Genomic DNA, 15608 nt, shown 5'->3' with positions numbered 1-15608 from the left:
CCCTCGCGGGACTCCCCGGGCCTCCGGTCGCCCCCTCCCGGGCCGGGGGAGGCGTGGGTGGAGGGACTCGGGGGAGCAGACGCGCGGGGCTCGGCGGAGTGCCTGTGACGGTGGTGGCGGTGGCGGCGGTGCCCACTCCAAGCCCAGTGCCCACTGAAGCCACACATTCCTCATGGTCTCCCTCTCTGCTGGTGTCATTCCTGTAAACCCCGTGACCTTGATTCCACGCCCCGTGGACACTTCCCGCCCCCCCCCAGTCTGGTTGAAAGCCGAGGCTCAGCGGTGCGGTGGGGCAGACGCCAGGCAGAGGGCTTGGCTGCGGGCGCCCGGTGATCACGTGCCCGATGCCCGCGGTTGGGGAGGCCCATGTGTCCCTGAAGGCCTGGCAGTGTCTGGAAGGGCTCTCTGGGCCCTGGATGACCGGCTGTGTCTGACCACTGGGGTGGAGCTCCCTCGAGTCGTGGCTGACCTCCCATGTGCTGGTGGACTGAGCTCTGTGGCACTTGGGGGCAGGCTCCCGCCTGGCCCGGGAGTCCACATGTGGCCGGCCTAGGCCACACATAACCCATCCACCCGGCCCACGGAGAGGGTTTGCTTCTGCATCCTTTCCAATGGATACGCAAATGCAATGGAAACAACACATTTCCAAAAACTTAGAAGTCTTCAAACTCAGAAAATGCTTGTTTACTTCTTCTTTTTTTCTTTAGTGTCCAGATGCCGCAACAGACATCCGAGGATGGAGTATCTGGGCTGGGTGTGTTGTTTTGCTGGGTCCTTTGTAGAGCAGTGGACACTCAGAGGGACAAACAGAAGCAGCCTGACATGTGCATGCTTTAAGTCAGACCCACGTTGGGTCATGAGAAGTTACCAAAAAGAACAGAAGACACGTTTCCAGCCATGACGTATCTTCAGCTTTACAACTGATGGGGGGGGGGGTTAGACAAGAATCTGCTCATTATGACTGATTTGAACTAATGTCCTAATTTTTTTGTTTGTTTGTTTGAGTTACGGTCTGACTCTGTTGCCCAGGTTGGAGTGTGGTGGCACCATCACGACTCACTGCAGCCTCGAACACCTGAACTCAAGTGATCCTCTTGCCTGGAACTTGAGGCACACACTACCACACCTGGCTGATTTTTTAAAATTCTTTTTGTAGAGATGAGGATTCATATGTTGTCCAGGCTGGTCTCGACCTCCTGGGCTCAAGCAGTCCTCCCTCCTTGGCCTCCCATAGTGCTGGGATTATAGGCATGAACCACCACTAGGCCACTAGGCGTGGCCTAGTGTGTTAAATTTCAAGTACTTTCCTTTTAAGTGCTTACTTAATCATCACAACTCTTTTAAGTAGATACTATTATTATCCCCGTTTTACTGATGGGGAAACAAGGCCCCAAAAGTGGGGAAGTTGCAGGTGGATATTCAGCTGGTAAGTGACACAGGTGGGGTCCAAATCCCAGGCACTCTTATTCCAAAGTCCATTCTCCTAACTTTTAAAACAGAGGGCCAGTTCACTGTCCCTCAGATCGTTGGAGGGGCAGACTATAGTTTAAAAAAAAAGAAAAGGGATTTGTTCATAGTTTGTTATAGTTTTTTTTAAAACTATAGTCCGCCCCTCCAACTGTCTGAGGGACAGTGAACTGGCCCCCTGTTTTAAAAGTTTGAGGACCTCTGTATCACTCACACTGATAAGAAAATCATGCTTTTGCATCCAAAACGGCACAGTCTTTGTTCCTGTAAAATAAAAATAGCGACTTCATTTCCAACTTTTCATTCTTTTTTATTTCAGTGAAAATTCATTTGTATAATGGACTATGACATCAGGCAGCCTTCACAACACTTTTAACACTGTGATGCCAATGTCACCCAGTTAAAGATCATAATTTCACAGCATAATCGACATTGTTTTGGACTTGGGGCCTGTGGTTTTAATTGAAGTGTTTCTTTTGTTTTTGTTTTTTTTCCATTTTTGTTTTTTTTCCGTTAGTATTGCTGAAAGCTCCACATGGCTCTTGGTGCAAGGACGCCCTCTACAGGCTGTTCTAACCAAATTCTAATTGGGAAGTCGCCTCCCTAAAATGTACTTTTGGGCAAGATCAAAGGAGGAGCCAAACCCTCTCCTGACGCAGCTTCCTCTGAGCAAGGTCCTTCTGCAACAGTTGAGTTTGGCGTGGACGATTGTGGTCATCTATCTTACCGTCGGGACGTTTCCCGCTCCCCCCAGAATGGTGGCTTTGTGCTGTCTTCTCCCCAGCAGAGGCCATTTAGAACAATTGTGTTTTATTAAAGATAGAGAACAGTGCTGTTTGAACATTGCTGTGCTGGTTTTCAAGGGGGTGGAAGGAGCGTGTGCTGCGTTATACAACAGTCAGCTATCTTTAAGCGTCCCAGGGTGAATCTTTTTGGAGGAAGGCCCGTCTCTAAGAACAGAATCAGCCTTGGCTGTCATTTTGTGTTGTTTGGGAGCAAAGGGGCACTTTAATTTACAACAAAGTTATGTTTTGCTTTTTTTTTTTTTACTTAAGTAGAAATGTGACAATATTTATTTGCATATGATAAAAATTTAAAAATAACGTGCTAGGAGGTGTCACAAGTCCACTTGGTTTAGCTTGAGAATTCTACCACGTATTTTCCGTTGATTATTCTTCCTTTCCTATGTGATTCACTCTCCTCAATTACATGTGCAGGGATCTTCGTTCATTTGTTCATTCGCTCATTCAGTGAAACACCTGTTATGTGCAGGACACTGACCTAGAAACTACAGGACAAACAGAATGCATTTGCAGCCCTCAAAAAGCAATGGTGCTACTAAAACGAGTAAAACACACTCAAACAGCCACGAGAGCAGGCAGAACACAGTGACTGTTGACAAGACAAAAGACTGGGAATTCAAAGAAGAAATGTCATTCTGGAATTCTGTAAGCTTTTCATTCATTCATCCTGAATCTGCCAGGTGGCTGGTGCAGGCACAGGGAATAGAATGGCAACTGAAGACACAGTCCCACTCCCAGAAACTCTCAGCCAAGCAGGGAGACTGTTGAGAAGTAACCATGGGGAAGAATAATACCATGGGTTGGGGAGAGGCCCAACAAATCTTGAGACTGGGAGGAAAGTCATGCAGACTGAATTCTGGGAAGATGTTCTAGAGTAGGGGGGTGCTTGAGCAGTCAAGGAGGTCCGAGGAGAACAAAATCTATGAAGGGGGACACAGAACAAAGTGTAGCCACACTTTTTTGTGGCCACATAAAAGCGAAAACAAGACACATGAGGAGGGTGGTGTTGATAAGAGGGCCTGGGAACAAGGGAGAAGCCTACGCTCGGGACAGCAGGCAAGAGGGTGCTGGGAACAAGAGAGAGGAGGGCACTGGGGCCAAGAGGGAAGGGGGTGCTGGGGACCAGAGACGAGAGGGTGCTGGGTGAAGAGAGAAGGCGGCCCTGACACAAGGCACAAGAGCGCACTGGGGAAAAGAAGCAAGAAGGGGCCGGAAATAAGAGACGAAAGGGCACTGGGGACAAGGGACAGGAGAGCGGTGGTCCAAGAGAAAGAGTGCGCTGGAGCTGAGACAAAAGGGCACTGGGGACAAGAGGGATAAGGACACTGGGGAAAGGGAAGAGGGCACGGGGACAAGAGACAACAGGGCACTGGGACAAAGCAGGAAGGTGCTGGGGACAAAGGATGAACAAGAGGGCATGGGGTACAAGAGACAAGAGGGCCCTGGGATCGAGGGACAAGAGGGACTCGGAGATGAGAGAGCGGTGGGCATGAGAGAAGGCGTGCTCTGAGGACAAGGGACAAGAGGATGCTGGGAAGGAGAGGGGAGAGGGTGCTTAGACTTGCAATGACAGGAGCGAGAAGGGTACTGCCCTGGGCGTTGTGTACTGGTGTCTAGGACCATGATCTTGGCTGGAGAAGGAGGGAGCACCTAGGGACAGATTCAAAAGCTAGGTTGGAGCGGGACGGGAAGGCCCTTCCCAGAACCAGTCTACATGGTCTGTGCAAGGGACCCTGTCCTTCAGGTGGTGACTCCCACTCCCCACTCCCCACGTGTGGGTTGTGCAGTGACTTCCTTCCACAGCATGGAGTATAGGAACATGGGGGTAGGGACCATGGAGAAACCTGGGGAACATGGCCTCTGCCAGGAGACCAAGGTCAACCTCTACAGTGAGTAGTCGTGCGGATAGCATGTGTCCTTGATATGATATGATGAACATGGCATTTTACCCTTGTGGTCTTCCTCCCCAAACCCATAACCTCAGGTTCATCTTTAGAGACATGACAAGAAAACTCAATATGTATGCCCCCTAGTACTCCTCAGAACTGTCAGTCGCGGGGCTCGGTGGCTCAGCCTGTCATCCTGCACCTTGGGAGGCTGAGGTGAGTGGATTGCCTGAGCTCGCGGGTTCGAGACCCACCTGGGCAACTTGGCGAGGCCTCATCTCTACAATAAATCAAAAAATTAGCTGGGTGTGGGTAGCGCACGCCTGTAGTTCCAGCTACTTGGAAGGCTGAGGTGGGAGGATTGCGGAGCCCAGCAGCTCGAGGCTGCGGTGGCCGGGAGCGGCCGCTGCACTCCAGTCTGGGTGACAGAGTGAGACTCCAACTCAATAAATAAATAAATAAATAAATAAAAGAGCTGGCAGTCATCAAAAGAGAAAAACAAAAGAAGAAAAGAAAGGCTGGGAAACTCACAGGCGAGAGCAAACTAAAGACACGTGGCAAGATGTAATGTGGATCCCAGACAGCATCCAGGGATGGAAAAAGGACATTAGGTAAAACTAAGGAAAACTGCATCAACTGTTAATAACAATCTATTATCACCTGCTCATTCATGGTGACAAATATACCAGACCAATATAAGACGTGAAAACGGGAAACTGGGTGTGGGGCGTGTGGGAACTCTGTGTGCTATCTTGGCCATCTTTGCTGTAAAGCTAAAACTGTTATCCAGGCTGGACCTGGCCAGAGACTTGCCTGCACCACCACAGTCCACCATAACCTCTGGACACAGTAAGAATGGTGCGTGACTGGAGTCGGGGAGTTCTGTGCTCTGGCCGTGAACGTTCAGGGCTCCCCGAGCGCCGTGAGACCCTAGTCCCTCATGGGAAACCGCCTGACCCACAACCATGCTCTTCCATGAAGTGGTGCAGGAAGAAGCCTCGAGCAGTGCCGGCCACCATTTCCCAGGAACTTGACCCTTGCGGGGAAGAGCAGCTGCTTTGCAGGCAGCTTGGGAGGGAACGCGGGCCCAGGGGCAAACTCAGTGCAGGCACACAATCCCTACCGGGCAGGTGGCCTGAGAACACCGAGGCCCTGAGGGGTGCAGGCCTTGACATTCAGACCACAGACTGCCTGAGGCCAAGGTGGAGCCCCGTGGGAAATGTTGCCATAGCAACCTCTCCTTGCCCTTGTGAAGTCTTCTGGGCCTGCCCACTGGCCTGGAACTCCCTCAGTTCCCACTGGGGCAGCTAAGAGTGAACACTTGGGGGCGCCTCAGCTCCTCTTCCCTGCAGTACCCCAGAAGGCTCAAAACAGACAAAAAACTTGGGAAATCTCCAGAGCCCTGCTTTTATCATAGGCTGGCTGAGCACTTCCTCAGAGCAACACTCACCAAGGAGGAGCTCTACAGCCACGATTGCAGCCAGCGTCCTCCCACGAGGGCCACTTCCTGGCCAGTGGTCAATCGTACCACCCACCACATCAGATACAACACCTCAGCTTTGGGGAAGGCCAGATCCCAAGCACCAGCTAGCACTTTCCAAGCCATGCCGGCCACTCAGGATGCTGTGAGCCCAGGCAAGTACATAGCACAGGGGTGCCACAGCTGGCAACTGAAAACCCAACACATCAGGACTGTATGATCTTATACCCAGAGAGCCCTAAAGACTCCTCCAAAAGACTCCTGAAAATGAATTTGGTAAAGTTTCAGGATACAAAATCAACACACACATATCCATAGCACTGCCATACACCAATAGCAACCAAGGTGAGAATCAAATCAAGAACTCAATTCCATTTACCATAGCAGCCAAAAAGCTAAAGTACCTGGGAATACATTTAACCAAGGAGAAGAAAGATCTCTTTCTACAAGGAGAACTACAAAACTCTGATGAAAGAAATCATGGAGGACACTAACAAATGGAGAAACATCCCATGCTCATGGATTGGAAAATCAAAATTATTAAAACGACCATATTACCCAAAGTAATCTACAGATTCAATGCCATCCCTATCAAACTACCAACATCAGTTTTCACAGAATTAGAAAAAAACAATTCCAAAATGCGTATGAAACCAAAGAAGAGCCAGAATAGCCAAAGCAATCCTAAGCAGAGAGAACAAAGCTGGAGGCATCACATTATCTGACTTCAAGTTATCCTACAAGGCTATGGTAACCAAAGCAGCATGGTACTGGGACAAAAGCAGACGTATGGACCAATGGAACAGAACAGAGAATCCAGAAGTAAACCCAAATACCTACAACCAATTTATCTTTAACAAAACAGACCAAAACATACACTGGGGAAAGGACACCCTTTTCAACACATGGAGCTGAGTACATTGGATATCTACATACAGAAAAAATGAAACTGTATCCCTTTCTCTCCTCATATACAAAAATTAACTCAAAATGGGTTAAAGACCTAACTGTCAGACTAGAAACTATAAAAGTCCTAGAAGACAACACCCCCAAAATTCTTCTGGACATCGGCCTCGGCAAAGAATCTATGGCTAAAACCCCAAAAGCAAGTGCAGCTGAAACAAAAATAAACAAGTGGGACTTAATTAAACTAAAAAGCTTCTGCACAGCAAAAGAAAGAATCAACAGAGCAATTAGGCAACCTACAGAATGGGAGGAGAGGACTCATATCCAGAATCCACAAAGAACTCAAACAAATCAGCAAGAAAAAAACCAAGAATCCCATTAAAAAGTAGGCACACAACATGAACAGACACCTCTCAAAAGAAGATATACAAACAGCCAACAGACATATGAAAAAATGCTCTATATCAGTCATCATCAGGGAAATGCAAACTAAGACCACAATGAGATTACCACATGATACCAGTCAGACTGGCCACTATTAAATAATAAAAAAACAGTAGGTGCTGGTGCAGATGTGGAGAAAAGGGAACACTTATACACTGTTGGTGGGAGTGCAATTTTTTTTTCATTTGGAGTCTCACTCCACCGGCCAGGCTGGAGTGTAGTAGCACGCTCATGGCCACCCCAGCGATAACCTGATGGGCTCTGGCAACCCTTCCATCTCAGCCTTCCAAGTAGCAGTAACCACAGGCCCGGCTAATTTTTTTTATTTATTACAGAGATTAGGTCTCGCCAAGTTGCCCAGGCTGGTCTCAGGCAATCCTCTCACCTCGGCCTCCCAAAGTGCTGGGATTACAGGTTTGAGCCACTGCACCCGGCGGGAGTATAAATGAGTACAGCCTCTATGGAAAGCGGTATGGAGACGACTCAAAGAACTAAAAGTAGATCTACCATTTGAGCCTGCAACCCCACTACTAGGTGATAATCCACTTTAAGGAATAGAGGTTGTTATGTAAAAAAGACACCTACACCTGCATGTTCATCACAGGACGACTCACAGTGGCAAAGATATGGAATCAGCCAAAGTGGCCATCAACAGATCAGCAGATAATGACAACGTGGTGTATATACACCATGGAATACTATGCTGCCATCGAAAAGAGCGAATCCTGTCCTTTGTAGCTACAGGGATGGAGCTGGAGACCATCATCCCCAGGGGACTGACTCAGACACAGGAAACCAGACACCGCATGTCCTCACTCACGGAGGAGCTGAACAGTCCAGGGATGGAAAGAATCGTCACTGGGGACATCAGTAAGGGGGCACGGAGGGACAAGGGTTCAGACACTACTCACGGGGCACAATGCTCATTCTCTGGGAAATGGGCTACTTGAGACCCAATCCCCACCACTGCATAGTATGCCCATGTAGCCAACATGCATGTGTACCTTCCAAAATTAAAAAAGAAAAATCTAAAACTGTTCTAAAATATAAGGTTTATTTTTAAAATAAAGGATAAGGACCTGAATACTTTTGTTTAAATTGTAGAGACGAGGTCTCGCCAAGTTGCCCAGGCTGGTCTCGAACCCACAGGCTCAGGCAATGCACTCACCTCGGCCTCCCAAAGTGCTGGGATGACAGGCTGAGCCACTGAGCCTGACAGTACATATTTTTAAAACTCAGCTGTCGACATTTGAAAATCAGATTTTTGATTCACACGTGGGTTTCTGGCTTTTCCTGAAAACCAGAAGATGTGGCGGTGCCCTTCTCACAAGGGGACACAGATGTTGCGGGGGGGGGCCCTTCAAGCTGGCCAGGTGTCCAGGGTTCTAGGGCTACACTACTCTCCTACCCAGCAGGCTTCACTCTTACTTGACCCACTGGGCCACTGCAGGCTCCTGACCAGACCCACGTGGTCCTGGGAGAGGCAGGGGGCCAGGGCAGGAGGATGTCCTGGAGGATGAAGCCAGCACCCACCCTGGAAGCGGCCATGCTTCAGGGGATCTGCCCAGTGCCGGCCTCGCTGGCCCGGGCAGCCGCCTGCCTTCCCACCACCCCACCTGGTGGTCTCAGTCAGAGCGATCTTGGTGGCTGCAGGCATTGGGACGGAGACTGGGCATGTCAGTTGCCCTGAGCTGTGTCGGGAGAAACAGAGGGGCAGACACCAGTGGCACACTGCTAGGAAAGGGGGCCTCGGATGGGACAGCAAGGGGGCAGCTGCCAGGCTGCGGCGGTGTGCTTCATGCAGGGCTGTTTTTAAGAAACCAGTGAGCCTTCTCTCTCTCTCCGCCCCCAGTCTCTCTCTTCCTCTCTGTCTCTCTCCCTCCCCGTCTCTCTCCCTCTTTCCCTCTCTCTCCTTCCCTCTCCCCCTTGTCTTTCTCTGTCTCTCTCTCCCCCCTCTCTCCCTCCTTCCCTTTCCCTCTAGCTTTCTTTCCCTCTCTCTTTTCCTTGCGCTCTTTCTCTTGCTCTCCTCTCTCTCACTCTTTATGCCTCTCTTTCTCTCTTGCTCTCTACATAGAATAACTGTACATACATGCTATGCACAGACTATAATTATAGATCTCTATATGTATAATGTCTGAGACATTACATACCAAAATATTTCCAGAGGTTATCTATGAGGAGAGGGAACAGGGATCGGGAAGGACTTTCACTGAATGCACGAATACTCCTGATTTTTAATAAAATGAGCAGGTGTTCCTGTGATTAAAAACCCTTTTTAAGAAGAGAAAAAGGTTATTTTTCCCTGCCAGAGCCCGGTTCTTCCAAAGCAGACAGCTGTCACAGCCCGCCCCCCTCCCCCCAGGTTGACACTCTTGCCGTGCTGATCTTGCACGCTGTTACTTAAGCACGGCACATCACGACACCTGACAGCTCATTACCAACGTGCAGCCGGCCCAAGCATTCCTCGCCATCCTAGCAACATCTCTGCTCTCTTTCCTTGCATGATGGCATTGCCAAGCAACCTGGCACCACTTGTCTTCCACAAACTTTATCTGTCATCTTCTCTTCATCTGTGCTGTTTCATCCTGATGACATTAAACAGAGAGATTTTCTTAATGATAGGGAGAGCAGTTTCATTGCTCAATATTGGAGAAATGGAAAAACAAGTTAGAATACCTTCAGAAGCTGAAATATTATTGAGCTGTTAAAGCAAACGTCCTGACATACGTGTTCACTCTTGAGTCTATACCCACAATCAAGATAACTGACACTATCTATCACTCCCAAGAGTTTAACAGAGTAGACACTTTGAGTATGCAGTTTCTTGAGTCAGCTGTATTTCATTAAATACATTTTGAGATGTTTTAAAGAAATTTTAAAAATTATTGTTTCATCAGGACGTAAAAAGCACATGGAAGAATATATTGGTAAATGGGACTATATGAAAGTTTAAAACCGTGTTTATCAAAAGATAGTATTGAGAGTGAAAAAACAAGCCATAGAATCAAAGGAGATGTATGGACATATATGATTCTTACCCAGAACTTATAAAGAATTTCTACAAACTTGTGAGAAGATCATACAGTCCATAGCAAATGGGCAAAACTTGAACAGGCACTTCACAAAAGAACACACTCCACTTTGTTAGTCACCAGAGAAATGTGAATTAAAACCAGAGCGAGACTGGCCACAGGGGCACACTGGGTACAACCATTTTGGAAAGAGACGCTAAAGCCAGACTCAGCAAGTCCACTCCTGGGCACACATTCATCCAAAGACACCTTTATAAGGGAACTCTTTATAATGGCCACAAATTAGGAATTTAAAAAAAAAACAGTGTCTATTACCAGTGGAATGGATAAAGCAGTATATATTTGCAAATGGAATACTACAGACCCCGGTCATTGCTGGGGGAGAGAGGGAGCAAGGGAGGAGGGAGCATCTGGCATCACACTGGGTACCTGGCCCGCTATCAGGGGAGAGAGGGTCAGCTGGAAGCCCAGACTTCACCTGCCTCATGCAACCTGCTCGTGTAGTAAATCCTCACTTGTGCCCCACAACTCTTTTTTTTTTTTTTTTTGAGTCAGAGTCTCGCTCTGTCGCCCAAGCTGGAGTGCAGTGGCAGCGTCAACCTGCTGGGCTCCGGTGATCCTTCTGCCTCAGCCTTCCAAGCAGCTAGAACTACAGGCATGCAGCACCACGCCTAGCTAATCTTTTGATATATTGTAGAGAAAAGGTCTTGCCAAGTTGCCTGGACTGGTCTCGAATCCCTGGGCTCAGGCAACCCTCTTGCTTCGGCCTCCCAAAGTGCTAGGATGACAGGCTTGAGCTACCGCGTCCAGCCGCCACACAACTCTTAAAACACACACACACAGTAAGAAACCACTCCAGACCCACCGGAATGGTTAAGATGAAACAGGAAAAACATATGAAGTTGGTGAGGATAATGAAGCGAGGGCAACTCATACGGCCAATGAGAGGATAAACTGGTACCACCATTTTGGAAAGAGACGCTAAAGCCAGACTCAGCAAGTCCACTCCTGGGCACATATTCATCCAAAGACACCTTTATAAGGGAACTCTTTATAATGGCCACAAATTAGGAGTTTAAAAAAAAAACCAGTGTCTATTGCCAGTGGAATGGATAAAGCAGTATATATTTACAAATGGAATACCACACAGCAGTAAGAATAACAAAATATAATCACGCACAACACGAATAACCCTCACAGACACCAGGTGGAGCTAAAAAAAAGTCAAAAGGGTACATGCTGTATGAGTCTATGTTTTTAAAATTCAAAAATAGGAAAAACTAACCTATGGTGTTAGAAGTCAAGGTAGTGCTAACCCCGGAATAGCAGCAATGGCTGAAAGGGACATGAAAGGGCCTTGGGCTACAGTGAAATTTTGTTTCCTGACTTGATCTGGATTTCAGCTTCATGGAAAAGGGGGATAAAAGGATGATTATTTTGTGAAAACTCATTAGGTTGTACACTCATGGCTTATGCCCTTTGCTACATGTTTGTTATATTTCAAAACATTTATTAAAAATTATAAAAAAGCATGAGGGATCTAGAAGAAAATATGGGCAGATGTATTTATAAATTTAGAATGAGGAATCTTATTTATCTTTCTAAATAAGATACTTGAAAGCTATAAATATATATATAATATACATATATGTATAATTTGACCTGAAAAACCTTTAAATAATTAGTAGCAAAACTCACTATAAACAAAATACTAGGGAAAATATCTACGAACATATGACAGACAAAGGGATAATTTTCTTAATGTCTAAAATGCTTGTACAAACCAGCACGTACGTTACCTGGGAGAAAAATGAACAAGAATATAGATGCGTCACAGAAATAGAACAACAAAGAGGTGCTTCACTCTATCCAGGATGGAAGGGAGACGCTGTTTGTTTTACTGATTGTCCAAATGTAAAATATTGAGAAGCATAAAATTAAAATTAAATTTAAAAGTAAATAAATATAAATATCAAAAAGTAGGAAACAGATACTCTTAGTTGTTATTGGTGGAGGTATAAATCGATTCATCCTTTTTTGGAGAACAATTTTCTATTTCTCAATATCCTCCAAAATTCAACATGCATCCTTTGACTTGATAATGCCACTGCTAGAAATTTCTTTCTTGAGTATTCTTGAAAAAGCCCACCAAAATACATTTTAAAAGGCATTCTTATATTATTCTTTGTAATAGCAAAGTCAAACAAAAAACTTAAGACAATCCAAATATTCATTACCGGGGAATTAGCCAAACCAGTTATAATACACATGTGCAGGAAAACATCAGGCAGCCGTAACCCAGAAAGAGGAATCTGCGTGCTGGTTATGAAAGTTCTCCAAGATTTGTCGTGAAGTGAAGAAAGCAAGTGCATGTAGTAGCGTTCCTTAGTTCTATGTAGAACCTCATATACACACAACCATGCATCTATGGATATGCGTGTACACAGAAACGGACACAGTTACAAGCTTACATTGTCATGCACACAATCATCATCATCTTTAGGAAAAATACAAAGAAAACTTTTAGTAATTTACTTTGGAGAGAAGGACTATGGGTTAGGCAGGGCTTGGGGAGAGACGCTTTTTCTACTTCTTTTTCCTTTTAGTGCTTGAACGTATTTAGCTATTTAGCTGTATAGTTGACTTCTACTTTTTAAGATGTTCACAGACGTTGCTTGGGTGATGTGATTGCAAGCCATTTTAATTTTCTACTCTTTGCTTTTCTGCTTTCTAAAGTAAAATCCTAAAAAAAGTTACATTCAATGATATTTTCCAATAATTTTTGAGAGCTCACAATGTAACTTGAGTGAAAAAAAAAGAAAACCGTGTTTCTGTGTAACACAGGATGTGTATATAAATACACAAAAATGATGCCAGAAAATGCTCTGAAGTGGCCCTGGGCAATGAGTCGCTTGCCCCTATGTAAGGCCAGAGCAGTAGGGCACTAACAGTGTCGAGGGACACATATGACACTGACACTCACAGTATCGACTGGGAAACAGCAGGATATCAAATACTTGGTTTGGGGGCAACCAGTTCCTGTTTGAGAGAAAAAGTAGCTCCTTATTACACTGTGTTCTGAAATAAATGCCAGGCAGATTGCTTTTACGTATTTCATACGATCCATTTAAATATAAAACAGGAAACAAAATACTAGAAAAATAGGATTTCATACTAACTTGAGAAGAGGAAGAACCATTCGGGCATCCCCTGATATGTGTATGAAAATATAAGCGTTCAGGAATAATACTTCAAAACGTTCATAGTAGCAACTTCAAATTGGTGTTCTTCTCCTCTTTTCTTGTTTTTGCTCTTTTCTTTCTTTCTAACTTTATTTTTTCTCACATTTTTACAACAAAAATGTTACTAAATTAGATACTGAAAGTTATTGTTAAAATAGTAGAAACAGTCTGGGCTCAGGAGCTCAGCCTGTCTTCCCAGCACTTTGGGAGGCCTGAGCCCATGGGTTCGAGACCAGCCTGGGCAAGATGGCAAGACCTCGTCTCTACAATAAAAAATCAAAAATGAGCCAGGCATGGTAGCACACGCCTGTAGTTCTGGCTACTTGGAAGGCTGAGGCGGAAGGGTCGCTGGAGACCAGCTGGTCGACGCTGGAGTGGCCGAGAGCGTGTCACTGCACTCCAGCCTAGGCCATAGATTGAGACCCTGACTCAAAAAAAAAATAAAATAAAATAGTAAAAACAGATTCTTGGGGAAGACACGAAGGCCATGAATGTCTTGGGAGTATCTGATGTGTGCCAAGTCATGGTTTCTAGGCACATACTCTTCACAGAAGTCCCGTCTGAGTGTCATCACAGGTGATGACTCAATGAGGTCAGACAACTTGCACAAGGTCACACAGCTAACAACTTGTGCTGCATCCACATTCTGGCTGTTGGAAATAATGCCACAATGAACAAGAAAGGACAGTTATTATTTTTTTAACAGAGATCCTGTTTTCAATTCTTTTGGAGATATATGCAGAGTAGAATAGCTAAAACACATGGTAGTTCTGTTCTTGTTTTTCTTTTTCTTTTTTCTTTTTTTTTTTGAGTCAGTCTCACTCTGTCGTCCAGGCTGGAAAGCAGTGGTACCCTCACAGCCACTGCAGCCTTGACCTGCTGGAATCAGGCGATCCTTCCAGCTCAAGTGATCCTTCCGCCTCAGCCTTCCAAGTAGCTGGAACTATAGGTGCACACTACCACGCCCGGCTAATTTTTTATTTATTGTAGAGACGAGGTCTCACCAAGTTGCCCAGGCTGGTCTCGAACCCATGGGCTCAGCAATCCTCTTGCCTCGGCCTCCCAAAGTGCTGGGATGACAGGCTTGAGTCACCACTCCCAGCTGGCAGCTCTGATCTTAATTTTTTTGAGGAAACTCCATCCTGTTTTCCACAGTGGCTGCACATTCGACATTCCCACCAACAGTGTACATGGGATCCAATTTATCCACCTCCTCCTCATCAACACTGGCTGTCTTTTGTCTTTTTGATAATCACCATCCTAACAGGTGTGAGGTGATGTCTCGTTGCAGTTCTGATTTGTATTTCCCTGATAATGAGTGGTGTTGAGCATCTGTTGGCCACTTGGATGTCTTCTTTGGAGAAATGTCTGTTGAAGTCTTTTGTTCATTTTGTAATACTCGGCTGTTTGTTGTTTTGTCACTGAGTTGTATGAGTTCTATGTGTATTTTAGATATTAACCCCTGATCAGCTGTCTGGTTTGCAAAGATTTTCTCCCATTCTATTGTCTTTACTCTCTGTTGATTGTTTCCTTTGATTTGCAAAATCATTTTAGTTTGATGAAATCCCACTTGCTTTTGCTTTTGGGGTCATATCCAAAAAGTCACTGCCAGAACCAATGTCAAGAGGGTTTTTCCTTCTGTTTTCTTCTAGGATTTTTATAGTTTCAGGTCTTATATTTAAGTTTCCAAATGTTCAATAATCTTCAACAAACTTTCAAGAATATTCACATGCAAAAAAAAAAGAAATAGGACCTCTCTATTTCTCTATTTTGTATTACACACAAAACAATCAACACATTCAATTGCATGTAAATATTTTTGAAAGCTTGTTGACGATTAGTGAACATTTGAAAATGTTATCTTCTCTTTGACATTTTGGAAGAGTTTGAGGATTACTGGTATTCATTCTTCTTTAAATAGTTGGTAGAATTTACTAGTAAAGCCATCTGGTCCTGGGCTGTTCTTTGTTGGAAGGCTTTTGATTACTGATTTAATCCCATTACTCATTATCAATCTGTTTGGATTTTCTGTTTCTTCATGATTCAGTTTTGGTAGGTTGTATGTATCTAGGAATTTATTAATTTCTTCTGGGTTATCCAATTTGTTGACAAACAGTGATTAACTCTGAATGATTGAGTTACTTGAGATTTTTTCTTTAGATCATTTGGTTGTATCACCTAAATCTTTTACATTACACGTGTCTAAATAAGAGAAAGTAGTAAAACGATTTCACTTTGTGTGAAAAACATTTACTTTTTTCAGAGAGAGTAAATAAAAAGACCTTGTCTCCGCATGAATGATGACTGTTCTGGAGTCTGCAACAGCATTCTTTTTTTTTTTTTTTTTG

At 45.2% G+C, this 15608-nt stretch overlaps 1 protein-coding gene across 1 annotated transcript in view; it reads right to left on the bottom strand.

Moving 5' to 3' along the window:
• WIF1 (WNT inhibitory factor 1) overlaps nucleotides 1–15608 on the bottom strand; it is a 102031-nt gene that overhangs the window by 81381 nt on the left and 5042 nt on the right. Inside the window, exons 2-3 of the mRNA XM_021718804.1 lie at nucleotides 8520–8633; nucleotides 8–549 (exon numbers count right to left, since the gene is read on the bottom strand). Of these exons, the coding sequence (XP_021574479.1) occupies nucleotides 8–549; nucleotides 8520–8633 (656 nt within the window). The remainder of the gene's footprint in view (nucleotides 1–7; nucleotides 550–8519; nucleotides 8634–15608) is intronic.

Source organism: Carlito syrichta, unplaced genomic scaffold (genome assembly GCF_000164805.1).
Source record: "Carlito syrichta isolate Samal-C Ts95f unplaced genomic scaffold, Tarsius_syrichta-2.0.1 Scaffold313519, whole genome shotgun sequence".
NCBI lineage: Eukaryota > Metazoa > Chordata > Mammalia > Primates > Tarsiidae > Carlito > Carlito syrichta.
The sequence above is the reverse complement of the archived record's forward strand: the minus strand, read 5'-3'. Positions and strand labels throughout refer to the sequence as shown.